This window comes from Palaemon carinicauda, chromosome 10, assembly GCF_036898095.1.
Source record: "Palaemon carinicauda isolate YSFRI2023 chromosome 10, ASM3689809v2, whole genome shotgun sequence".
Classification (NCBI taxonomy): Eukaryota; Metazoa; Arthropoda; class Malacostraca; order Decapoda; family Palaemonidae; genus Palaemon; species Palaemon carinicauda.
In genome coordinates this window covers 120,584,737-120,612,236 of record NC_090734.1, presented here as the reverse complement: position 1 = coordinate 120,612,236, position 27,500 = coordinate 120,584,737, and the positions used below count along the sequence as shown (strand labels likewise).

Sequence of the window (27,500 nt, the reverse complement as noted above, 5' to 3'; positions counted from 1 at the left end):
CTTAGCTATTTATTTCAATTTCTCCACTCTTCTCTTATTCTTATTTTTACGTTTTGCTTTTATGTTTCTCCTTTGTAATCTTTATCTTTTACTTCATGTAATGTACTTAACTTCGCTCCCCCCCATTTTTAATTTTTTTTTATCTTCCTCATTCCTAATCTTAAGCCTTTAGTTCAATTAATTTTTTCGCTTTTCCGTTTTCTTTTCATTTCATCATCTTTACCCTTCAGCATTTTTATTTTCCAACAATTTTCCTATTCGTCTTTCTCGATTTCTCACCGCAATTCCTTTGCCTTTCTTTCACCTTTCTTTTTTCTGTTATATTCCTAATTTCTTCATCCCTTCTCCTCCTTCCCTTATCCAATTTTCATCCTTCTCCCTTTACCCTTCTCTTTTTTCACCTTTTTTCATCCTTTTCCTTTACCCCTCTCTTTGTCACATTTTTCGTCCTTTTTCCAACCTCCCTTCTCATTTTCTAATGTTTTCCATTCCCTCATTCTCATCCTCAACCCTTCCTTCCCCTTCTTCAATTCGTACTTTCTAACCTTTATTTTCTGCCATTATGTGATGTCTAAACCAAGATTTAGGAAGGCTGTTATTATTGCAAATATTCCTTTCTTTTCGTTATTGATTCTTTTCTTTATTTCTTAACCAACTTCTTTAACCTTCAATCATTGGTTTTGTATTCTCTTATTTTTATATAAACATTAAAAGTTATATGTGTTTTATTCCAGAAATAAGTGGACGTTTTGTTTTCAATAAATAAGGTTAGATAAAAGAGAAAGAGTTTGTTTAATAAGTAGAGAGAAAATAGTAAAGTCCTTCTCCTCCCTTAAGTAGCAGGACTTATTTCCCCCCCCCCCTAACAATCCTAAACTCCCATTTATTTTTCTCCTCACATATAACTCTTTGTTGTTAGTACTCTTAAGGTCCAATTTTCATATCTTCTGTGATGTCTGTTCCCTCTTTCAGCTCAAGTTGATAAAGACTGTTTTGTTTATCATTATGATTATCACATTTATCAGTAACGTTTAAAAGGTTATGGTTATAATGCCTGTGCATTATTATTATGACAATAGAGTGGTCACAGTGTCTATTGTATTGAAAACGGTTTATTTTGTGTTTTAATAGAATTCTTCTTTGCCCAGAAATGAAGGAAAGTCACTCACTGTTTCTCTATATGGCCACCCCCAAATATCCCGCTCCCCTCTCCCCAACGGAAATCTCTGTGAAATAGGAAAATTATGCGAATAGTCTTTTTTTACCTCAATCGTCATGTTTTGATAAAAAAAAAAATTATGCATTAAAGTTTATGTCGTTGACAAGTTTGAAAAAAAAAAGAAAGTTTGAAACTATTTTTGTCACCGTAAAGCAGAAAAAAATTTAGATTTTTTTCATATGAAATGAAGAGTAATGTTTTAAAAAAAACATCACAGGCAAAGCTAAAAAATTATATTTTTCCTTATAAAATGAAAATTACCGAAAAAAATTTTACCGTCAAAATTCTGTGTTGCGTATTTTCTGCTGTTTTATGTCCCTTGTGTGCGAGTCTCTATTTTGATATTAAACATTGAATTTTTTAACCTAAAACTAGTTTGGATTTTTTTTAACATCTGGATGACTCCCTATTTTTTACAGCTGCGTACATGAAAGTGTATGCGAGTGTTTGACATGAGTTAAAAGTTCATATGATTTTTTTCCAGGCGGCAGTAAGATATGCAGAAGTACATTATCTTATCCATTTTTTTAAAAACCAACCCATTTTCCTATCGCTCATGGAGATGATTGCGGGCAGAGGGGATAACTGGGATGCTATTATTGGTTCTGGTAGGGTAGAGTCAATCAGTTATGTTAGAACAATTATTCGATGTCAGTACATCACCGTTATTGTGTTCTTGTATATGAGATCATCATTGTGTGACGTCATAGTTGTGTGACGTCATATGTTGCGTCACCTACCTCCACCACCACTACCATATTACTTCGAAGTCATATGTGATGGCTGATTTTAATGACATGTATCTGGGGGTGTCTCAGTAATACTGATTGAAATTAAGGTTGATATCAGCAGACTGAATATTTCGTTTCGTAGTGACGACACTATATCTGGAGTGGTCTGATTTGACTAATTATACAGAGAGAGAGAAAAATCCTAGACTGTGAAACATGTGATTGACTACTTGAGTGCTTTCCCAAGTTTTTTTTTCTTTTCGTTTTTAAAAATTCGTTTGATTTATTATATATGATGAATTCATCTTGAAGATATAAAATGTGTATGGCAGAATCGTTTAGGAAGAGTTGAGATGATACAGTGAAATAAATATGTTTTTCAGGGTTTTGTGAGAAATGAGTTATGTAAAAATGAAGGAAATACCATGTGCAGAATGTATTGTTGTATCGATCTGATGTATTTCACTTATTATATCGTAAGTTGTTGAGTAATTTAGTTAAGAAACAGGAAAGAGAGCTGGCTGGGAAAAAGGGGGGAAAGTTATGTAATTTAGCTTCCCATAATAATCATTTAAAACATACCTGTCATTTCATAGAACTTAGCCACCTGCTTTTTTCATGTTCTGATTCTTAGAAGTATCAAAATTTTCATTGCAATCTTCTTCTGCTGTTTGGACTTGAGTCAGAGAAATTCTAGGTTGCTATGAAATGACGTCGGAATATTAAAAGTAGTTGAGCAGTAGATGAATATCTTGTGAAGAAACCTCATAGCTGGGTACCATTATTAATCTGTCTTATTTTGTATATATTTTTTCAATATCGTTTTGTTTAGAACTTGAAAATAATTTCATGATTAGATAATCAACCCCCAGGTAGTAGATTTTTTTTTTTTTTGGTAAGATTGCAGTCAATTTTGTATATATAAAAGGAAAAATATTTTTTCAATTTTTAAATATCAAATGAGTGATTTTTAATTGTTTGTATTATACGAATGACAAAAAAAGAAAGTAGAGAGCGGTGAATGATATTTTTTAATAAAAACATAAAAAAAAAACAAAGATAGAAATATCGTACGGTATAAAAGATTTCGACAGGGGGCCCAGCTGTGAAGGTTTAGTCTCGCCAGTGTTATCACAGAGTTGGCTACAGTAAAACCTGGAACCAGACTCTACTTAAAAGTCTCCAATCACTGTGTAGCTCAGTTACTGAGATCATTGTTGTGTGATGTGTATCTATATTATGTGTGTTCGTATGTATGTCTGCTCTGTAAGTGAAGGACGGCGTACCGTCTAGCAGTGATCGGATGCGCATGCGCGCTCTCGTAGTCAGGATAACAACATGCCCCCACCCCATTCCTTCTGAAAGAATTGTATCCTGACTGAAGGAGTGATGTCCTTGAGAGCCTGGGAACGTGCCAAGAACGAATCAGGAATTTATGTAATAAATTCATAATATTAAGACCACCATATCTCCCATCTGTAAGGCGTAGTAGCCTATAGCTTCTGTATTGTCTCTTCTTCATTATCATCCCCCCATCTCCCTTCCCCGAGATCTAGGGCATATTGTAGTAGGAGTTTCATCTCTGTGCTTATACACGAAGAATCACTTATTGGTAATGCTAAAAAAGACCCCAGGATCATATTACAGCTTATAACTTCATTTTCCACAACTGTCTATTTTTTTTCTTTAATTTCCTACACCATTGTCACCCCACCACCCCCGACGTCCAGACCAGGCTACTAACAGTATTGCTGTCACCAATTGCCACCGCTGCTGCCACCACCAGCACCACAACCACCACCACTATTTTCGCTGCCACCAGCTACTTAATCCTATATTCTCTTCACTTACGCTCTGTATCCTGACTGTCTGAGGTTGTTATTTCCGAGAGTTTAATCATTTATGCTTCCGGGAAAATAGATTTATTGTTACTCATACCACCACCACCACGGTTATTTTCGTTTCATCCTTTCATTTTTTAGTTAACGTCTCTTATAACTAATTTGTTTGGAAAAATGAACAATTTACTCAGTTACAAGATGTTGGTACGTAAACATCTCAGACAATTGATATACATTCAAACATGCCAAAAAGTACTCTCAACGTTTTTAATGTTTATCTATGCTCTTTTCTTCTTATAGGATGTTTTACGACGCATAACCACCACGGTTATTTTCATATATCTTTTAATTTTTTTATTTAGCGTCTCTTATAACTACGTTGTTTGGAAAAATAGACTCGGTTATAAGATATTGGTACGCAAACATGTCAGACAATTGATATAAATTACAGTCAAACATGGAAAAAAGTACTCTTAACCTTTTTAATGTTTATCTATGTTTATATATATATATATATATATATATATATATATATATATATATATATATATATATATATATATATATATATAGGATATTTTACGACGTATACAGTGATTTAATATTTAATGTAGTATACTAGAAAGTAAATATTATTGTTAGGATGAAAGCCTTGCTGTGTAAGTTTTGTAATAATCAGCACGGGAGGTCCATATATGTTTGCAAGGTATTCTTGTTGGTCTTTTAATAAGGTAATTCAATTGTTATTTAAAGTCTAAACGGGAAAATGAACACTATGGCCCTTATCAAGTATTTTAGTAAACCATTGTCCAGGTGTGGAACCATTTATTTATTTTTTTTTCTTTCTATTTAAATGTAGACCATAATTCTTAGCGATGATTTCATTAAAAGATGCAAATGGAACAATATTTTTAGTTTAGACAGGAGCCTACTATTTTTACATAAATTTAAATCACGTGTTTAGATATTTTTCTACATAAATTTATATAACGAGTCTGGATTTTATGAAACAGGGAAGGTTGTTTTTTTTAAATTAACATTAATAACTTTGGAAACGGTATTTAATTTTTTCGAAATCATTTGTATTTTCAAAAACTAACACTGTATTTTAGAAAATAATAATAAAAAAAAAAACTACTTTCAAGCATTAGGTCTAGAAATGGAATTATGTGTGACTGGAAAACGAAAATCAATCTTCATTATTTGCAAATGAAGTTTGTAATCTTCACATGAAAATGGCTATTGACGTTCGGCTTTAAAAAGACAAAACTAGACCTCTCAGAATAGGAGAAAATAAGCCTATTGCTTCTGCAGGTGGATTGCCTATTGCAATTCGTATTGAAATCAGCTTAGAATTTTGTTCTAGAAAGTAGGTTTGGCTGCAATTGTTTTGAAATAGCATAAGAGAGGTATTGCAGTCAATTTACTTAGGTGGTGTACTGCAGGCATTACTAGCATTTTATTGGCCACTAGCTGCACTCACTTTAGCCCTCTAGTTGCCTTCATTACCACTTTCCTTCTTCCATCTTTCTGTATAAGATCTTTTTGGAATCAGTTACACTTTTACACAGAATGGCCTCCATGACACAGCTTCTGGCCTTTGTACTAAACAGCCAGAGGGCGCTTGTTTGTAGTAGGATTTTGAGTGTTCATTAATTTTCAGTTTTTAGTTTTTCTGTTTCAACAGCTTCGTTAGCTGAATAGCTTAGCAGCATCTACTGAATATAGTCTTCTATGTTTTTAAGGTGATATCCCTCCTTCTGCCATACTCCTCTGGTGCTGGTGTTTTTTATTATAGCTATTATTAGTAGAACTATGATTAGTTGTACAAAGTGATAGCTAGTATTAAGCTACATTTTATTCTCTTTATTGTTTAAATTCGTTCGCCAACTTCGAGGATTCCGGTGTGTGATCAGTGCTCCTAATTCTGTCATTGTGTGGTTCAATTATCTTTGTTTAGCAAACCACCAACATTTAATCTCATCCTTAATACTCTGCGGAGTTTAAAATTCTAGAGAAGAATCGTGCGCCGCTCTTTTTATGGAGTGAAATAAAAACGGCACAGAAACGTTCATGCATTTTGTGGAAACTGCAGCAATGAATTTGCCTGACTGAGGGATGGGAGCAACATCGCCAGAAATATCACGTCTAGATAAATCACCGGATCGCCCATTTAAACTGGATGCGGGTGCGCCATTTCCCGTTCAAAATGGCATGATTTAGTTTTTACATTGGATCATATACCATCTCTGATGGTACTTTTCGCTCGGCCCTCCTCTCTAAAAAAATCACAGTTTTAGGGTGATAGTGCCGGTTGTAAACAATGTTGTTTGCTAAATAAGGGGTTTTGTTTGTTGCATCATTTTAGTTGATTGGGTGAAGTATGATGATTAGCTTTCATTTAATGAATAATACCTTTTTGTCATTTCAATTCTTAATCAGTACAGGGTCTTAGGTAGAATTCATTAATTTATTAGGCGAAATAATGTACCATAGATTAGTTATATGATAACATGAATAAATTCCCCTTCATTGACTTTTTCTGAAGTATCTTGTGAATGAATTTGATGTAACTAGTTCTTTCATTTTCATTAAAAAAAATGGCAATAATAACAGACTGCATATTTAGATAATTGCTTTTTAAATGCAAAGTTAAGGTACCATCTCTAATCAAGAATATAATTTTGTTTAAAATGTTTTGTATAAATAAGATGAAAGTGGTATATTTCGAAAAATTCGTCTGTTCTCTTGGATAGAGTACCTGATGAATAGCAGAAAAATTAAGAATTAAAGTTCTCGGCGAAAATAGATAATTTTACTTTGAAGAGAAAATTATGAAATTTGAGGGAAAATATCAATAGTTGCTTATGATTTCTGTTGAAATCTCTTTCGATTTTTGTCAAGGTACTAGAGTACTTTACTATTAGTGCTATACCTTTGCTAAAATTTTCTTTAGTAGACATTGGGGGTCGAGTCCTTCTAGTTATTGACATGATTGCCGCCGCATTAGGACAGTATATTGGGGGAGGGGGAAGTCTTTGTCCTCTGCATAAGGGGAAATTTTTAATTTACCGCAGTTCAACCTTTTAAGTATATAATAAAGTATTTTTAACTTTTTAGGTACATGAACAATTATTTTAGCCTACTTAAAATCGTTATATAATTTATGAGGACGAAACCAGAGAACTTAAAGAATCAATCACTTGTAGATAAAAAATTACCGAAAACTTGAAGAGTCAATCACTCAAAAATAAAAAAATTACAGAGAACTTAAAGAATCAATCACTCGAAAATCAAAAATTACAGAGGACTTAAAGAATCAATCACACGAAAATCAAAAATTACAGCGAACTTGAAGAATCAATCACTCTAAAATCAGAAATAACTGAGAACTTAAAGAATCAATCACTCGTAGATCAAAAATTAAAGGAAACTTCTGTGTCAGCTCGAGAATTTTTTCCCACCACCGATTTTACCTTTCGTCTGCAAACCCATTAATAGACCAATAATAGAGAGAAATTAAAAGTCATCCTTGCACTTTTGAATCTTTAAAAGCTTCCGCCGCTTTTTTATTTTAAGTGTTCCTCTCCTCCCGCCGGAAAATGTCGAGTGAAGAATAACCTTTATGGAGTTTGACAGAGATGCCATCAATGATTGTTGGTAGCGTTTCGAAAGAGGTGAAATTGCCTTTGTATTTTCCTTGGGCAGCTCTTTGCCGTGTATGGATGAAAGGGCTCTCTCTCTCTCTCTCTCTCTCTCTATCTCTCTCTCTCTCTCTCTCTCTCTCTCTCTCTCTCTCTCTCTCTCTCTCTCTCTCTCTCTCTTGATTATTCGTTAGTGGTTCATGCCATACTTAAAAAGACTTATCAGTGCCAGGGAACTCTCTCTCTCTCTCTCTCTCTCTCTCTCTCTCTCTCTCTCTCTCTCTCTCTCTCTCTCTCTCTCTCTCTCTCTCTCTCTCTCTCTCTCGTGTAGAATATAAGTCAGGGTCTTTCAAGCACTGCAAATATACTTATTCCATTAATTGATTAAAGGTAATTAATGGGGATGTAGTTCCTTCTATTTCTTCTTGACGGCATATGTCACATTTTTCCGCACAGGTCGCTAATTACCCGGAACTTTAATGTAAAGGTTCCATTTTTGTGGTAAGATCCGGAAAAGCTAATGGTTTCCTATAGACTGAAGAGCGAATTGAGTTCCAGTCAACCGACTGTAGTAGATTTCTCCATCAAAGGTCATGGAATCAGGATCATGATGGCAGAAAAGTATCCAAGTATCGGAACGGTACCATCTTCTGGAACCATTCGAGAAAAGGGAAAATTCGTTTTAAAGGTTTAAAGGCCGCTCAGGAATGCCGTGGGCAAGGGACAGGGACATTGCCCTATCGAGTAGGACAACGCCCTAGAGACTGAACATACGATCAGCGCCCATGCCCCCTCTCCACCCAAGCTAGAACCAAGGAAGGCCAGGCAATGGCTGCTCATTACTCAGCAGATAGACCCAACCCCCACCCCCCTCTTTAGCTCACAAGGATGGTAAGGTTGCAGTGACCAAATAAACTAACGAGTTTGAGCGGGACTCAAACACCAACTGGCGTTCACCAGTCAGGGACGTTACCACTTAGGCCACCAGAAAGAAGGTCCTCCTTGAGAAGAATTGCGTACAGTATAGTAATTAGAGGCCATCTCATTGCCCATTCTATTAAGGACTTTAATGAGTTTAAAAATTAGAGAAGAAAGATAAGGACTTATCCTCTACGTACAGTACGCCAGTGCATATACCTATAGGTGAAAAGGGTCTTTAACTAAAATTCATAGCGACCTGATGTTCAAATGTCATTCTGTGCGTAGATCCATACTTTGAGTAGCCTCTTAATTAGGTAGTTCGTTAATTGAAGTATTTCCGGATTCCTTTTTACCGCCAAAGCCAAATTTTACGAGCGTCGGCTGCCATTTAACGGGTCTGAATAGGTGATGTCATTTAAAGGGGAATTAACCAAGGGCCTTTAAAAACCCATGAAGGTAACTTTTCTGTTTAAGAGCTATTTGGTTAAGTCAGTTACCCCTGCCATTTAAAAACGTTGTGCCCGTCACATTAGCCTGTTAGGTCCTTTATCACTGCTGTCTGTTAGTGCTAAATGTGCCGAGGTAAAATGGTCGGGAATCCGCATGGGACGGTGGGAAGCGCTCTCGACAGGTGGGGAAGAAGAGGAGTTGGTAGGTCAGGTGGAGGAGGGGAAAAAAATCTGCTTTTCGTAATCTTATGAAATCTGCATTCCATTAATTTCTCCACTTCGCTGGGGAGATTTTAAGGAAAAGGAATGTAAAAAATAACTCTGCTCGATTTAAGCTTCTTTCTTCCATTTAAAAAAATCACATCTTGCGTTATTCAATATTTATAAGAAGTTTTCCAAATGAACATAGAGGTCGAAGTTGCTCAGTTATGATTATGGCTGTTCATTCTAGTGTAGGAATTTAATTCTTATTCTATTTTTTTATGTTGATTTCATTGTTTTGGTAATAATATCAAAGCTTACAAGAATGTTTGAGACGCAGTCGTCAATAATGCCTTGAAAATCATGACGTAAGGTCATTTCACTATAAACTGTGGTCATTTAAGCGTTATCTTTAAAGGTTGAGCAAAGTTCATCAACTGCGTTTTTCAACTCATATAGGGGTTTTGCTAAGGCGGTATGACGTACATTCCAGGACAAGAATATTGTGTTTTGAAGTTAATGAAAAAGTTATCTACACGTATATTCCAAACCTAATGAATATAGAATCATTAGCCATATATATCACCTACTGAAGGTAATGTAATACTTGACATTGCAAGCTCCGTATTAGGCGTAAGTTAATTTAATTAACAGTAGCTGGCTGAAATAAAAAACTGATTACCTCCAGCCGAATCATGAAGATTTTAATACTGGAGAACGGCCACTATATTAACCTTTATTTTTCTTTCGACTTCCCCCATTCAGGGGTCGTCACAGCAGATCACGTGTCTCCATTTACTTCCCTCTGCTGAATCCTCTTCTACATTGACAAATTGATAAAAAGAGAAATTATCAGTTGTTTAATCTTTGTTAATTGAATCTTGAACCCTCTCTCATTTAGTAATCATGCTTATGATTATTAATTTGTCAAGTCAGCCTTAGATTTGCAGGAATTTCCCTAGATTATGGATTCGAGTTAAGAAACGCCTATGGCCACAACTAATCTGCCATCTCCAAATATTGTATATGGTACAGTTATTCAAAGACTAAAAGCTCCTAAAGAAAACTTAGCGGTATTGCGAGTACTATTTTATTAGCAGTAGCAGTAACCAAGCTACAACCCTAGTTGGAAAAGCAGGATGCTAGAAGCCCAATGGCTTCAACAAGGAAAATAGCCCAATGCGGAAAGGAAAAAGAGAAACAAATAAACTATATATGAGAAGTAATAGAAAAATAAGATATTTAAAGATCAACATAGGTACGACGTTGGGCCAATGACTGCGAGATGCATCAGTGCTGGGAGAAACTCAGTTACCTGTAAACTTTATGATTAGGCCCTGTATTCAGTTGAACTCCACCCTACCTTGAGGCAATTTGTGGAAAAAAATTACAATGGATCTTGTGTGCAGTAATTGCAGATGGCTTCTGTTTTCAATTGAAAAGTTGGAGTTTTCTTTTGGGATATCGGTGTCTCATAATCTGGGCAATAATGTCATTATAGCCAAATTGAAACTAGCCCTCGTTAGGTATTAGGGAATTAATGTAATATGTATAAAAGTGCCCATATTTAACGGCCATTGATTGTCTTAGAACAGCTAGAAAATGGTACACTATTCCATTTTTTCTAATCTGGAGAATATTGGTCTACTGTTCACAGTTTCCTCTTAATATCTGCTTATATGAAGTTTGGAGTGAACCATGCTCCATGAGAAATGTAGTACTGCCACTGAGACCTGTAAAAATCAGATTGGTCAGAGTAGACTTGATTAGACTCTTAGCATAAAAGCAAATCTTTCCTAATGGATGTTACTTTTAGTTTTACCTCTAAGTGTTGAGTTTGCGAAGTTCCAAATATTTCAGAAAAAGGGAATTAGAGAGATGTTTATTACATTTGTTATAGAACTATTAGACCCACCAAGATGCTTTGCCTTAAATTACAGGAGCTTGTTTCTGGAACTTTGTACAATTTGCCAGGAGAGAGACAGAGAGAAAGAGACACTTTGAGGATGATATCCATAAGGGAATAGAATAGTAAAACATTTGGTTTTATTAATTCCTATCGACATAATAAGTTCTCTCAGTTTATTTTGTGTTGTAGCCACTTCCAGAAATTTAGTTTACTAAGTATAACTCTTTAGATTGTGGTACTTTCCTGTTTTTGTTAGCACATATTAATAACCTGTGACAAGTAGGAACCTGCTGTAGATATAGTGATTTGTATGCTGCTGCCGTAGAGATAGCTGCAGCTAGGCCTATATGATTTGCTCTGATCTTGCAATGCGTGCCCGTAGAGCTCAGTCCTGATGCTTTGCTTTGTACTTTGAGAAGCTAACATAGTCTGTCTCTTGTAATGAATCTCGATAGTGAGGCTGTATTTCTGCAATGCTAAAAAACGAATGAACCTGTCATGATGCCTCCTTATGTTGTACCTCATCGTGAACAGCAACAACTCATGCAGCCAGGAGGTATAACTTCATGTTCTTTGAAACTGGGATCTTGTGTCGAGCCATGACTCTAGTCTAGGGCAGTTATTAAATGTAACAATAATCACATTTAGCATTTTAACTCCTCTCTTGATATCAAATACGAATACTTATCACAAGAGTTGAATTATTTATTTTGAACTTTTTCATTAAGATATGGTAGAGGAAGTACCTCTCTTTTAGAATTGAAGATCTTTCTTTTTCTCCAGCATCAATCAGTCGATCGAGCCTTATTCAGTCTCGTTAAATTATTACTTACAAACTCAGTATTTCATATTTGAAAATGTTCTTAAAGTAAACATTCCTACACCTGAGGAGTTTCCTCAGCTTATTTTAGTTTTATCTTTAATGATGGATGACCAGAAGATCATCCATCATCAGATTCAACTTGGAATTTTTAGACCATTTCCAAACTAGTCAGTTTTGCCAATTCAGTTTCAAACGGAGGGTGGTGGAGGTCTTCGGATTCCACCTTTAATATACTTCAAAAGTGATATATTAGATTTGATTAGGAATTTATCCAATGATCGATCTTTGGGTCTCCTCAGTTGGTTTCAATACCGTTGGCTCTTTTTCTCTGCTTTTGTGTGTCACGGATATTTAAATTTCCCAAGATTTGACAATTATATCTAATTAATTAGAATTTACACCTTATAGAGAACTTAGTCAATTCCTGTTTATTTAAATATTTTTGGGGATATTAGTGGTATTTTCTTAAATCCCCTAACTGGAATCCTGGTGGTGGTTTCTAATATGGAAACTTTGGTCTGGAATATGTAGACGTCCAAAATAGGGTAATGATGAATGCTTAATCATGTGACTTCTATTCAGTCACAAATCGGAGGAAAATGTCTAGAAGCTAATTACTGAGAATTTGTACAGACTAGAATAGGGTGTAGGTTGCAGTGACTTGTATTTCAGTAACTGTTAGGGAACCCTTATTCTATCCTCTTAGACAAACTTCTTATGCAAAATAAAAGCTTGGATAAGACAGGTTTAGAGTTACAAGTTTTCTTCTGAGGCAACTGTCATAATTAGTGACTGGGTGTCATATTTTCTCACTGCGGAATCAACAAATAGATCCCGGGGTTACATAATTTAAAATTTTTCACATAGCTATATACTATCTATTCGTGGTTCCAGTCACGAACCTACAGTATTCAGTCTGGAATTTAAAATATTCACAGTTTTTTTTTTTTCGCCATCTAATACACATACGGTTCATAGTAGATTTCCCAATGGATAACTCCATAGAAATCTCGTCTTTCTTTACCCTTTTTTTCCTTTCCATTCCCAACACTATTTTTTCCGAACTTCATTTTCTTTCCTTGCTTCAACACACGTACTCCCAAGCTGTTTTGTTTTCCCCTAAGGAATTGTTGTTTTTCCTCCCAACTTTTATCCTTCCTGGATTTTCGTTTTATAAGTAATGTTCTCTCCACTTTTTTTATATCTTCCTGATAATGTCTTGTAATCTTTGTCATTTTATTTTTTTATCGAAGATCAAATTATTCTTCGACCGTTTGTATCCCTGACCAGATTGCTCATTATAATACAGTACATTTTCTTATCCCAGAACATGCGCCAGAATGTCTTATATGCATTTAAAAGTAAGAGCTTTGAATGCTCTTTTAATTTTTCTTTTTTATCATCCGTTCACTCTAAGCATACTTATTAAATTTTTCCTTATATAAGTTACCTCGTTTTATTGCTTTTTGTGGCATTTTTTCTCAAATCAATTTTTTGTTTTAACGTCAATAACTTTTTTCATCCACTCAAAGTGTTTATCAACTTCTATAATACATCTACCTTTCCCCTTCTTCCTTCGCAAAGAAGCCTACTCCTTCCCTCTAGTAACTGAACGCTTTCACATTTTTGGTACTTTATAGAAAAAACAATTTTGTTCCCCAACCTCAGTATAATATCCATCTTTATCCCGTCACTTCTCCCGTAGTCTTGAACTTCATCCAATTTTCTTTTCTTATCCGTGATGGTGGTGTTGGAACGGTTATCAGGCCTCATAAGAACAAGTTTTGTTTGTTTATAAATTCTTGAAAGAAAAAAGGAATTGAATCCCAAGAAATATAAATAAATCAGAGAAAGGATTTTCCCAACAAATGTAAGTATTTAACATAATTTAATATGAAATTGAAATGTTAATTTTTATAAATGTTGAAGATATTCATTCCCAAGGCTGGTGAGTTGGTGGGGTTCCATGGGGTGTGTGTCTTTCTGTCTGTCTGTCTGTCTGTTTGTCCACGAGTATTTAAGTGAAAGTACAATATCTATGTCATTGTCTGTGTGCGTGTGTATGTATGTGTCTCGGCACATTGGTAGTGGTGGTGGGGGTATAGTAGTCGTAGTAGAGGTAGTCACAAATTAACCGTAGTCGACGTAGTAGTAGTAGCCGTAGTTAGTAGTAGCAGTAAAAAAAAAAAGAAAAAAAAAGTAGTAGGCTGGAATGGGCGTGTGTGGGGGGTGGGTGGGGGTGTTGTCGAAGGGTGGCCACCGTTCTAAAGCCCCTGTGTGTCCCCATGTCTGTCCTCTGTGGCGTGTCCTCCTGTCCGTGTGTGATGTACGCGTTCTGCATCTGTTGCGCTATCCGTACATGTACTGTACCCACACGTACCGTACTGTACCGTCTCTCTGCAACGCCCACCACCAACCAACCAACCACTACCACAACCCACTGTCTGTATAATGTCATAATGTAGTCAGTTTTGGAGCTCCTACGATCCTCGGTAAGTAGAGACTATGACCAAAAAACCCCCCCAACAAAAAAAAAAAATTAAAAAAAAAAAAGCCAGGCTTTCCTAGCTGCTGCTGCTCTGCTGCCGCTCTAGGCCTTAGTTTTCTTTGGTTATTATTATTATTGTTACTATTAACATTTTTATTATCATTATTGTTCTTGTTACTCCATCATTTGGGGCATTTTCTTTTTCATTGAAATACTCTGTGGCCGGAGTTCAGTGGCTCTGGTAATAACATTATGTACACAAACGAATATATGCTGATGTACTGCGTATAATGTGTGAATGTGTGTGTTTACACGCTTTTGTGTATGAGTGCTTCTTTATTTAGAAATAATAATATTCATCTTTGTTTTATGGTTATTTGTGGTTGTGATTTATGCAATAAACGTTAAATTTTATACCCTAATTATTTGTTTCATATTTTATCTCAAACTCATAGATCATACATAGATAAGATAAGTTTGTATAAATGTTTGTATAAGTGAAATGTAAATAATTGTAAATGTCATCATCACAAACAAATTGTGTGTAAAACTACTAACACTTTACAGAAGATTTCAGTAATAGAAACAGAACTAAGTGTTAAATAGGCTATTTAATTATAATATCATTAACACAAACCAAAATATATTTTAAAAAAATACCTACACATTACATTAAACATTAATATTACAAACTGAACATTCAACATTTTTCTTGTGCAACTACGTGTGTTAGTTTTCAAATGTATATCTATGCATTTATGTAAATATACATAGGGATGTGTGTGTATATTTATGAATGTGGTGAATGAATAACTGAGGCAGAACCATTATAGTTACATATGTATTGAATGTGTATATGTATGCATAAATTATATATATATACATAGGGATGTGTGTGTATATTTATGAATGTGGTGAATGAATAACTGAGGCAGAACCATTATAGTTACATATGTATTGAATGTGTATATGTATGCATATATATATATATATATATATATATATATATAATATATATATATATATAATATATATATATATATATATATATATATATATATATATATACATACACACATGTTAAATTATAATTTTTTTTCATGCCATTACATACCAAACAAGCTTCTTCACTGTCATACAACACCTTTTCAAATACATTTTGAACAGGCCAGAAGTATACATTCATGCATGTATTAGCCAATCAATACAGAAGAAACAAATACACATTACCTTAAGACAGACATACGCATGATACGATGTATATATTCTTGTGTGTATGGTGTTATTTCCTATATAGCTGATCATTTTTTTTTTTTCGATATTTGCTGTTATAAATGGACCGTCACAATAACACTTTTGGCGTAATGCACTGTATTCATTTTGAGTTTGTCACATCATTATCTTTTGAATTATGCTTTTCAAATCATTAGGACCCTAATGTTAATCACTAATTGTCTTAGAACGTTTTTTTTTTATATCATTTAATTGTTTTCAGTCATTTCCTTTTAACGTTTCCTTAAATGGGTTCGTGATTGTAGAATTTTTTTGCATTTTGAACTTCGTTTTCGTATGTATTAGTTTGGAAATTTTAATATTATTTTTTCAATTTTCATTCATATTATCGTTTCAACCTCTTGATATATAACCCTTTCAGAGTACATAAAGTTATTTTATCGTTTTGATTATTACAGTTAATTTCGATGCATGAAGTTTGTTTTTATCATCTCCTTTTACTTGAAAAAAAAAGAGGATTAGAAATCAGTTATGACATATGATTTTTAAGAATCAATACTTTCCTGCTGCACTTGAATAATGTCTGCCATTGAAATTACCCGATAAGACTTGACCTGTGTTGCAAAAAGACCTGTTTCAACCAGTTCGTTGGATTGACATCATCACCCTGATTGTAAAACGATTAGCCAAAGCTGTGAAGGACTGCTCTGTACCACTTGTGATTTGTTGTCAATAGCTGGCACCGACATGCTGGTCTCCTTGTTCGGTATTTTTGCTTGGCACTGTTTTCGAGCACCTGTTAAAGCCTCAAACATCCCACTGAGAGAAAGTGATGTAGTCTAATTGCTTTTTTATTATTGCTTTTTCCATATTAGGTTCTTAGGATATTATGTCTTTTATTTTAAGGTAAAAATTTCATTTTTGTGCTAGTTATAAGGAATTGAGAAAGCCTTTTGTGTGTTATAATGAAGGAAATTATATTCATTACCTGTGGTAGGAGGTGTAAATAACTGAGTAAAACTTTGTTTTTAGAATGAAAAACGAACTCCAGGATATTTATAGAATTGTTTTATTAATCTGTTACCGGTGTGTGTTTTTTTTTTATTTATCTCCTCCTCCCCCTCCTGTTTCTTCCTCCTTTTCTTTGATAATGATATCAGTATATGAAATAGACTTATGCGCTATTGACTGACGTGTGTGACTTTAGAATATATAATATTCCATTATAAATATATATATATATATATATATATATATATATATATATATATATATATATACATACATACATACATACATACATATATACATGCATTCATATATATATATATATATATATATATATATATATATGTATGTATATATATGTGTGTGTGTATATATATATATATATATATATATATATATATATATATATATATATATATATATACAGTAGTATTTAAAACATGTAATGTTAAGGTTTATGATAAGAATTACGCATAAGGAATATGTTGAGCATGATGGCAAACTTGGGGATCTCTTTACTCTTCTTAAAAGTAAGATCATTATTGTAAAATACGACGCGATAACCGTTTTAATAGTGTGGACATAGAAACTCCATTTGGCGACAAAATAAAGTTAATTCTTAGTGAAGGTCAGGAGATGAAAGAATGAAGGAAGGAGTTCTGTTATGGAAGAGAGGTCTGTTCAAGATAATACTTGAGGATTTCAAGAAGACCTATTCCTCTTATGAATTAAACTCTACGATCTTGGTTCATTATTCTTTGAACTTTATTTCTTTTCATCGGTGAAGTATTGATGTCGTACGGCCCCTACCTCTTGTGTTTATATTTGAATAATGTTAAGAAATGATTTTAATAAACTGGGTTTTTTGTTTTTACTCTGGTGGAGTATTACGTTGTTGAAGTGTTGAATTAAACTCTATGGCCAACGAATTTATTCTTTTTAACTTTATGTTTTGTAAATTGTGCAACTAAGATTTTGTTCATTGGTGCGGTATTGTTTTCCAAAATTAAATTAAGAGAAATAAATTCTTATCCTCTGTTATGAAATCGACGTTGATGATTTGTTGTTTTAACTATGAGAGTTCACATAGTAATGTATTGAATAGACATGATGACTATATTCTTATTATCTCCGCCAACGAAGTTGGGAGCAGGTTATGTTTTTCGCCCCTGTTCGTCTGTTTGTTTGTTTGTGAACAACTTCCTGGGCACAATTTTACTCGTAGAGTAGAGAAACTTTCAGGAATTATTTGTTATGTAGAGACATGGAAGTGATTCAATTTTGAAAGTCCTAGGTCAAAGGTCAAGGTCTAGGCAAAGGTCGACCGTATTAACCTTAAGCCCTAGTTAGCACATGGTTGTCACAAAGACTTCAAATACGCCTACGGTCTAGATTGATTCTGGGAAAGGCAAGCTGGTTTCGAGAAATAAGCTGCCGTGGCGGAGGTCTACACTCGGAGTGCTTTTCTAGTCTAGCTTTGAGTCTGGTTGAAGGGATTGTTCTTATCTGTAGTTATTTTGTCTTGAGGTTTGAAGTTATTAAAAGTATTAATTTTTTCAGAAATTCTATTTTATCTTTACCGTTGAACTACGATAGTTGTTAATTATGTATATAAATCACCCTAACCTTCTCCGAACACTTATTAAGAATCTAATGGACAGTCTATAAATTTGAATGTAAAACGGCTAATCTACTCTTTAGTTTACCTTTATCTTTGTTAATTAAATTGCATTACTTCCTTTTCCGATATGTATTATGCAAAATGTTCATTTTGATATGTTTATATATATATATCCATAGATTAATATTATTATTATTATTATTATTATTATTATTATTTTTACTTGCTGAGCTACAACCCTAGCTGGAAAAGCAGGATGCTCTATGCCCAGGGGCCCTAACAGGAAAAATAGCATTTAAGGTACACGTTTACATACTTATGTGTTAATTTACATTTAGTGCTGCTGTGGATGCAGAATGGCTTACATCGACAACGCATTGAATTTCTTTACGGATGTGTTTTATTTCAGTTCAAAGAAAGAGCAAGCACGGAACGAAGTTTGGACATGGGTGCAGTTTTAAATTCATAATCCATGGATACCAACCGTGTCTCTCTCATCTCAAGGTTGAAATCAGTGTGCCTGGTTGTTGGTTGAATGTATTGGGTTGCTTGAGGAGTAAAGGACTTGGACTTGCAGTCTCATTCCAAATTATTACTTGACAATCAGAAGAGCAATACCTCGAACACAGTATTATTATTATTACTAGCCAAGCTATAACCCTAGTTGCAAAAGCAAGATGCTATAAGCCCAAGGGCTCCACCGAGGGAAAATAGTCCTGTGAGGAAAGGAGACAAGGAAATAAATAAACGATATAAAAATTAATGAATAATTAAAGTAAAATATTTAAAAAAGAATTAACATTAAAACAGATAATTCATAAATAGACTATAAAGACTTACGCCAGCCTGTTCAACATAGAAAAAAATTTGCTGCAAGTTTGAACTTTTGAAGTTCTACTTATTCAACTACCCGATTAAGAAGATCATTCCACAACATGGAAAGTACTCTAGTGAATGCAAGATGAATGAATAGGTGACCTCATAAAGAGTCGGTAGGGATGTCTAGTGCTCTGTTTAGGGCCCCTCTTTGTAGGGTCATGAAGCAGTTAATGTTGTGGAAGTTTTTCACAAGTAGTTCATTCACAACTTAACTAAAGATTTGTTTGTAGCAATGACTATTTTTTCCCCTGAGTCACCTGCTGATAGTGGAAAAGTCAGTGGTTATCATCTTACCCTTCCCAGCGAGTGACCCAAGATCAAGCCGAAGGGTCTCATATAGCGCATTGGTGAATTTATTTTTGCCTGTTGGATAGAGCTTGTATCTGGTGATTAGTTGACTCTAGCGGGTCATAATCAGGATAGATGAACATGAATCTGTCAATCTCATCCCAAAGAATCTTGGGGAAAAACCTGAAGGTCTACCCCTCTTAAAACTCCCATCTATAACCTGAATCAGAAAGGACAGTCAACTTCCCGTTTTCTGCGCATCTCCTCCGTTTTATTCTGATTGGCAATCTCTTCCCGGCACAACTATTTCGGAGGAGAGAAATTCTCCTCTTAAGTTTCCCTCCTCTTCTAATGGTTTGGCTGTGATTGACTTTAATGCAACTTTACTGAAAGCTGCCGAAGTTCAGCCTTGGGTTTGCCTTCCAAGTATGAAATGCATTTCGGAGAGTCTCATCCTCCCAGGATCTTCAGATCCTCGAGAAAGGAGCAACAGAAATTAGAAGTTTTAAAGCTTTTCTTGTGTTGCATGTAATTCTCTCTCTCTCTCTCTCTCTCTCTCTCTCTCTCTCTCTCTCTCTCTCTCTCTCTAGGTTTTTCACTTCAATGTACGGAAACTATGATTTAAATTGCCGAAGCCTACAAAAAGAACAGTATTCGCAGGTGGATTAATTAATTAAGAACTAGCAACTCTGTTAGAGTGTCATCGTCAGAACTAATAACTTTTAGAAGTGGGGACTCTGTCCTCACAAAGTTTAATGAGTTTGCTATAAGATAATTATTGAGTTAGTGGAAAAATCGCTCATGGAGAGTCTGAAGGAGTTATTTTCGCTTGCGGTGAAGAGGACTGACTGGCGCTGGTGTGTTCAACATTCTCCGAAGAAACTTTGGTTGCCTCTCGGGAGATTTGATAATTCGGGAAAGGAGAGATTTTCTCCGAGAATAAATTGCAATATATGAATGAAAGAGGGGAAGAGAAGATAAGTTATTAAGAGGAAGAGTCGAACAGGGTTACCTAAGAGATGATTTTCTCAACTGGTGAAGATATTTTGCTCTCGAACTTTTGGGGCAGTTTAGTTACAGTGAAAATGATAAAACAAGATGACAACATAATGGCAAATTATTAATTGGGATGCAAACTTCCTTTAGTTGAATATAATTTGATAATTGAAGGCAGGAGATATGTCTGTTAGGAGATTCCATTTATGAATTAAACAAAGCACCCCATAGGAAGAGAAGAACTAGATGCATAAACAGGTGAATTTAGAGGATGAAGAAATTAAAACCTAGATTATAGGATAACGTTTGATGTCAATTGATGAAAAATATATCAGCAGGTTTAAAGAGATGATCAACGATAATTTTTGGAAATAAGGAAACCGAACGGGGTTTGTTAATTAAATATTATTCAACAGCAAAGAAAATGGCTCCTTGATTTCAAAAAAAAAAAAAAAGAGGTGTCTTAAAGGGTGTGATTTTGAAGGAACTGTGGAAAGCACTTGATGAAATGAAATAAAGAATTTTTATGCTTAACAACAGTTGTACCTTACCAAGATGTGGACCCTAGATTTTATGATATTTCTTCAGTGTTCTAGAAGCATTTTATACTCAATTGATTGATTTGAAGTTATCTGGCGTCGTTTTTTCTTCTGGGATGAATATAATTGAATGAGTTATGGAGGTAAATGAAAACATTAGTACATAAAATATTAATGTTACATGACAAATTCTTCAAGATTCAATGAAGAGACATTTCAGAGCCTAATCTTAGAGATATTAGGTGACTCTAAACTAGAGTAAAATTTTGCCAGAAGAATGAACCCCTTCACAGTAAAATAATTTTTATACCACAAGAGTTAAATGATATATAAAAAAAACAACTGGTGCTTTAGGGTAAAGAAAACATACTGTGCTAGAGGGTAAAAAAAGAAAAATACTTACAAAGAATTTCATCAGAGACAATGTTTGGGAATTTTGATTCTCCTATTGAATAGATTATAACTATTATAGTCAATTTTTATAAATATGAAGAAAATGTCTCTTCAAATATTACTTGACTGGGACTTAGGAATTATATCAGAAGCGATAAGCAAACCCTTCATGTTCTGACAAAATGAAAACGTCGATAATTAATCAGGCAAATATACAAAACAAATTAAATCAAAGAAAGGGGGGGAGTTAATTTAGAGATCGCAGAAGAAAAGCTCTTAATTTATAAAGAAACGAACAACATATAGACATGCAAAAGATTAAACAGCTGCCGTTGTTGGAAGGTTGATTACTTGACTTCTGGTTGGTATAGTTCGTTTAGATCTTGTTGTCTGTGTTGCTTAACAGAATATATTCTACCTTGTGGAGTTAGTGCCGTCAGCACATCTCACGTGGTGCACTGTAAGCCTAACTTAGGGGTCTTTGCAGCTTCCGTGTGGTCCCCAGTTGCACTCACTTTTTAGCCTTCTCTTGTATCTCCATTAACGGTTCTTTCTTCCAAGTTGCTATTGAAAGACTTCTATCTTTTACTTCGTAGTGCAACTGCCAGGTTTTCCCCCAGGATGCACCTGGGTGTTGAAGGGCCTCCCAGGCTCCAGTGCTGTTCCACATGGCCCAAAGTCTTTAAACATAATTACAGAATATTCTCTCTCTCTCTCTCTCTCTCTCTCTCTCTCTCTCTCTCTCTCTCTCTCTCTCTCTCTCTCTCACTAAAAGGTATCAGGCAAGAGTATGTCTAGTTGACAATTCTTATGGTAGTGATCATTCTTGAAGTGATGACATGGATTTCAACGAAATTGTAGCTTTTTTTATTCGATTCCGTAACAGTTTTGATGTTCTAGTTCCTATATATATATATATATATATATATATATATATATATATATATATATATATATATATGTGTGTGTGTGTGTGTGTGTGTGTGTATGTCTCTGTATGTATCTTATTCCTCTTTGTCTGCATCTTTTCCCACTTCTATGTGGGGTCGATGTTTCTGGTCAGCTTTCTCCATCTACCTCTGTACCACACTTCACCGCCGATTTCATTCTGATTATATTCAATGACCTTATTTGTTTTGGCTAATTTTTCATGGCCAGATGCCTTTCTTGCCGCCAACTTTCCCCATTTACCCGGGCTTGGGACCGGCACCAAATTGAGGCTGGCGTGCCCCCCTCAGTGGCTGGATTGTGTGCCTGTATGTATATATAATGCATGTACTGTATATATACAAAATGTATATTTGAATAATGAAGTGATAGCCCTGCAAACCTCATCTCATATTCTATCTTTCTATTCATGTATCGTTATCTCCAAATCATCACAATAGCTTCAAATAATACCACAACGGGTCGAGTTGTCTCCAAGTGAATTCAAGACTTTAATTACTCATTCCAATAGCTTGAAAAGGATACCTTGATCCCCCCTTCCCATAGGCCCCACGTCCCTAAACCCGCTTCCATCCTTTACTCTAATTCCCCCCCCCCCCCCTTGTCTTTAGCTCTCCATTTCCCCCCTTTCCCACAACCCATTTTCGTCGGCCGGTTAGCAACGAGGGAATCAAATCGGACCAGCGTAGCCCGAAGGAACGGGTTTTGAATTGCACCATTTATGCAGCGGCAAGTGAGAGGAAGCTTTTGTTCTTTGTTATTGTTCGATGTGTGGCCTTTACAGACAGCGACAAGAAGACCGCTTTCATCCAGTTTCATGGTAACTGTATACGCTGAATGTGTAGGCGTGTATAAATATATACTGTATATACATACATATATATATACAGTAATGTATATATACACACACACATATATATTATATATAAATTATACACACAATGAAAAGCATCTATCACTGGAGGTCACTAAGTTAAAAGTAACTATAAAATATCTGGAAAGAATAACATCTTGAAAAAAAATATATTGTTATTGATATGCAAAATATATGTTAGACATATCAGTCTTGTGTTAATATATTTGAATTAAACTTACTGAAACCGATAAGGATTCTCCACGACAGGAGAGAGAAAGAGAAACTGGCTTTCTCCATAACCGGGATCATACAAACAATTGGATCGACGCCGCCTAAACTGCATCTTGTTTCGCCCATGGTGCCGAAGCCACATTAATTGCATATCTAACGTGCATTGCCCTACTTCGTTGCACATGTTGCCAAAGATGTAAGCAATTCATATTGCAACCCCTCCCCCCCCCCCTCCACATGCATATTCTGTAAATGCCCCCTCCCCCCCTCCCCTTGGATCTCCCAGCATTGCCTCTAGCCGTATGCTGTGTGGTGTCACCTAGTGGTTGTCAAAGTATATATTGTCTTTATTATTTACCATTATTTATATACTAGTGTATGCAACCCGTCAAAATGTCGACTAAACATTTAGTATTTAGATAGATGTGGATTCAACCCTTCCCACTCCTCCCCCTTTCCTAACTACAACATGGCAGTTTCGGTAATTTGTGGGAGATTGTGGTTTCCGAGTGTACCTCTTGGGAGTCCCTCTCTCACCAGGGTATGACCACTCTCTCTCAACCTACCCCAAAGGACGGGGAAACACCAAATAGTCATACGTATGGCCATGCCGCTGAACATGACAGGAAATATATATATATATATATATATATATATATATATATATATATATATATATATATACATATATATATACACACATATATATGTACACACACAAATATAATATAAAATCAGACACTTCCTATTTATTATATAGGGGAGATACCCAAGGGACGGTTGAAAGACCAATGTTGCTCAGCGTGACAGGAAAGATATATATATATATATATATATATATATATATATATATAAACCAGACACTTCCTCATTATTATATATGGGAGATACCTTCATAAAAAGTTCGAGAGATTTGAGAGTTCTAGGGAACACTCTTAAAATAACAAAAGATGTTTGACGTCATCACATAATTGTGATTCTCATTTATACATTTTCTTTCTTTTTTTTCTAGCTAAGAGGATGCATGTGACTCCCTTGTCCTTTTAGACCTCGTCAATTCATCCTATCTTCCCAAGAGTTCTCTGGTGTTTTAGATGTAAAAATATATTAGCCTAATCAAAAATATTTGTTGATGCTTAACTTTTTAGTGAAGCTTGCTGATTTTTCTTTCAATAAACATCTCTCTCTCTCTCTCTCTCTCTCTCTCTCTCTCTCTCTCTCTCTCTCTCTCTCTCTCTCTCTCTCTCTAAATTTAAGCTATAGCACCGAGTGAAGCTACTTCATCCTGGTGGCCTGGTGCCTCCTCCACCATTCTTTGAAAAAAAACTCTTAAGATGGTTGTGCCCCTAACGTGTTTAGCTATCCTAATTTGTCTCTACGCATAACAATGTTGTTGCATTTGAGACGGTGTTTGGATACCCAATGTCAACTGACAATCTGCAGGTCACTGGTTTGAAAGAGGGTTAATAACTACCATTTGATCCTATATCCTTTCTGTTCTATAAGAATACTTTCTTGTATGTGTGTGTTCTTGTCAGTCAACTGTGCAGTGACTTTAACACCATTACATAAGTTCAGATTGCAAATATTGCACAGCAGCTCTCCTTGAAGTTCCTCTGAATCTGCAACTTAAGTGTTTTTTTTTTTTTTTAAAAAGATAAAAGGACTATATTAAAGGAACTAAGATACGTGAACACCATTATCAGTAGTCCACTATGGTATCTGAGTATTATTATTATTATTATTATTATTATTATTACTTGCTAAGCTACAACCCTAGTTGGGAAAGAAGTCCAACGGCTCCAACAGGGAAAATAGTCCAGTGAGGAAAGGAAATAAGGAAATAAATAAACTACAAGAGAAGCAATTAACAATCATAATAGAATGTTTTAAGAACAGTAACAACATTGAAGTAAATCTTTCATATGTAAACTATTAAAACTTTAAAAAAAAAAGAGGAAGAGAAATAACCTAGAATAGTATACCCGCAAGGGTACCCTCAATACCGCATATATATATATATATATATATATATATATATATATATATATATATATATGTATATATATAATATATATACATACACATACACACATACATGCACAGACATAATAGTCTAAATTATATGTAGACATATTTATATACAAATGAGTATGGGTTTTGTATATAATTTATAGACATTCGCACAGATATATGCTCGTATGTGTAAGGTGTGTGTTTTGTGCATGTGATTAAATATGTACGAGTATAATAGAATACGTAAAACATTCAAACCTCGAGGGAATCGCTTGTTGGTGAAATGCGGTTCTTCACTGTGTCCCTTTAAATTTCGTGAAGCGTAATGAGTTTTTTGCGTAATGACCTCATTATCATTTTTGTGAACAAAACGGAACAAAAATTTAGTAATTATGAATATTGCTGCTCTTGTTTTGGTTACGATATGTCATGTGTTCGAACTATCTAATGATGATATTTAATGTTAGATGATAAGGTTAATTTCTCTTCCTCTTATTTTGTTAAAGTTTTTATAGTTTATATATGAAATATTTATTTTAATGTCGTTACTGTTCTTGAAATATTTTATTTCAATTATTAATTACTTCTCTTATTTCCTTATTTCCTTTCCTCACTGGGCTATTTTCCCTGTTGGAGCCTCTAAGCTTATAGCGTCCTGCTTTTCCAACTAGGGTTGTAGCTTAGCAAGTAATAAAACCAAACTGACATCTTAAAAGAGACTCTCTCTCTCTCTCTCTCTCTCTCTCTCTCTCTCTCTCTCTCTCTCTCTCTCTCTCTCTCTCTCTCTCTCTCTCTCTCTCTCTCTGTGTGTGTGTAACTCCAGGAGAATAAAATCTCACTAATTATCCTTCCTCTTTTTATTTGTTATTTTCATCTTTGCATGGACTAGAAAGACCATTTAACATTTAGAAGTGAGACCTTTGTAACTCAGAATAGAAAGAAGTTATAATTACCTATAAATTTTAGTCGAATGATTAATATCGATACAGAAAAGAAATTGTTATTTTTTCATAGTGGTAATCAAGTTGCCTTTCTCCAAGTTACTAAAAGATAGATTGCTCTCAACGTGTCATCAATTATGCTTCAATCATGTCTCTATGTTTTTTGCATCTCTCTCTCTCTCTCTCTCTCTCTCTCTCTCTCTCTCTCTCTCTCTCTCTCTCTCTCTCTCTCTGTAAAGATTTTATTTATGGTATCCTACAGCCTCTTCTAATTAGAATAGATGGGCTTAGCATGTAAACGTACCCGGTATTTGCCTGTAATATTAATGTATATATATGAAACCACCGCATGAGCTACCAAAGCCTTCAATTCATAAAAATGCTATGTGGGAAGATCGTCAGTAAAGGATTTCTTGAAATAAAATGCAATTTTTATAAAGTGGCTGAAAATCCCAGTCGCTTTAAAGAAGAGAATGCTGGAAGGGCTAAAGAAATTGGGGATGCCACAGGCCCAACCAAAATAACCCTACTTCTTGTGAATATAGTTTGGTGGAATTGAACCTGTTCAGTGAGAGACAAAACCTGACTGGGATTCTGGCGAGAAATGGGGGAGAACAGGGATTATAGTGTAACCACCTTACCTTTGTTTCTCTTGTTTGGCCTATAAGAATGGCCAGGTACAATTGGGGGAGTCCAAAGCTAAAACCAAAATAAGGTTACTCATAAAGTACGATGGAGGTGGACTGGGAGTACGGATTTTGATGGATTCAACCGAAAAGTGTTTGCGGGTGCAATGAAGGGTAGAAGAGCACAGTTGGTGTTGTGCTGTCCCAACAAATTTAATCTGGTATAATTGTAAATCGATGAAGAGTAGGAAATTATGACTTCAATAGCCAAGCGAAACTCTGACATCGTTCCCAATAGAAGAAACAAGTCGGATATCCTTGGACCAAATCAAAATGGGTGCTTATGGCTTCCTGTTGATGGGATTGCGAGAGGAATATGAGGCTGCCTAAGTTCAATAATATACAGATACAACTTTTATAAATAAATAGAAATGAATAGAAACTAGGATTTGGCTGGCAGTGACAAGTAACAGGACAGTGTCTTGGTGACTGACCATATAAACATATCATGAGCTTCCAAGCCAAAACACTAACCAAGATAAGACAAAGGAGGGCCATGCCATGACTGCTGACTCCTCATCAGGTAACTCTCTAGGCTGTCCCAGAACCCTCATCCCTAGTTCACAGGGACAGTGAGGTATAATAGCTATAAGGTCATGCTGAGGAAAGTAGGAATGACATCATCTGAACCAGAGGACT

The 27,500-nt window shown here is 35.0% G+C and overlaps 2 protein-coding genes across 2 annotated transcripts in view; one reads left to right on the top strand and one right to left on the bottom strand.

The window, feature by feature from the left end:
• LOC137648221 (uncharacterized) overlaps positions 1 to 23,402 on the bottom strand; it is a 68,667-nt gene extending 45,265 nt beyond the window's left edge. The window contains exons 1-4 of the mRNA XM_068381144.1: positions 23,227 to 23,402; positions 21,699 to 21,842; positions 19,262 to 19,350; positions 11,186 to 11,391 (exon numbers count right to left, since the gene is read on the bottom strand). Of these exons, the coding sequence (XP_068237245.1) occupies positions 11,186 to 11,391; positions 19,262 to 19,350; positions 21,699 to 21,842; positions 23,227 to 23,402 (615 nt within the window). The remainder of the gene's footprint in view (positions 1 to 11,185; positions 11,392 to 19,261; positions 19,351 to 21,698; positions 21,843 to 23,226) is intronic.
• Ten-a (tenascin accessory) overlaps positions 14,151 to 27,500 on the top strand; it is a 131,348-nt gene continuing 117,998 nt past the window's right edge. The window contains exon 1 of the mRNA XM_068381143.1: positions 14,151 to 14,230. The gene's annotated coding sequence lies outside the window, so the exon portion shown is untranslated. The remainder of the gene's footprint in view (positions 14,231 to 27,500) is intronic.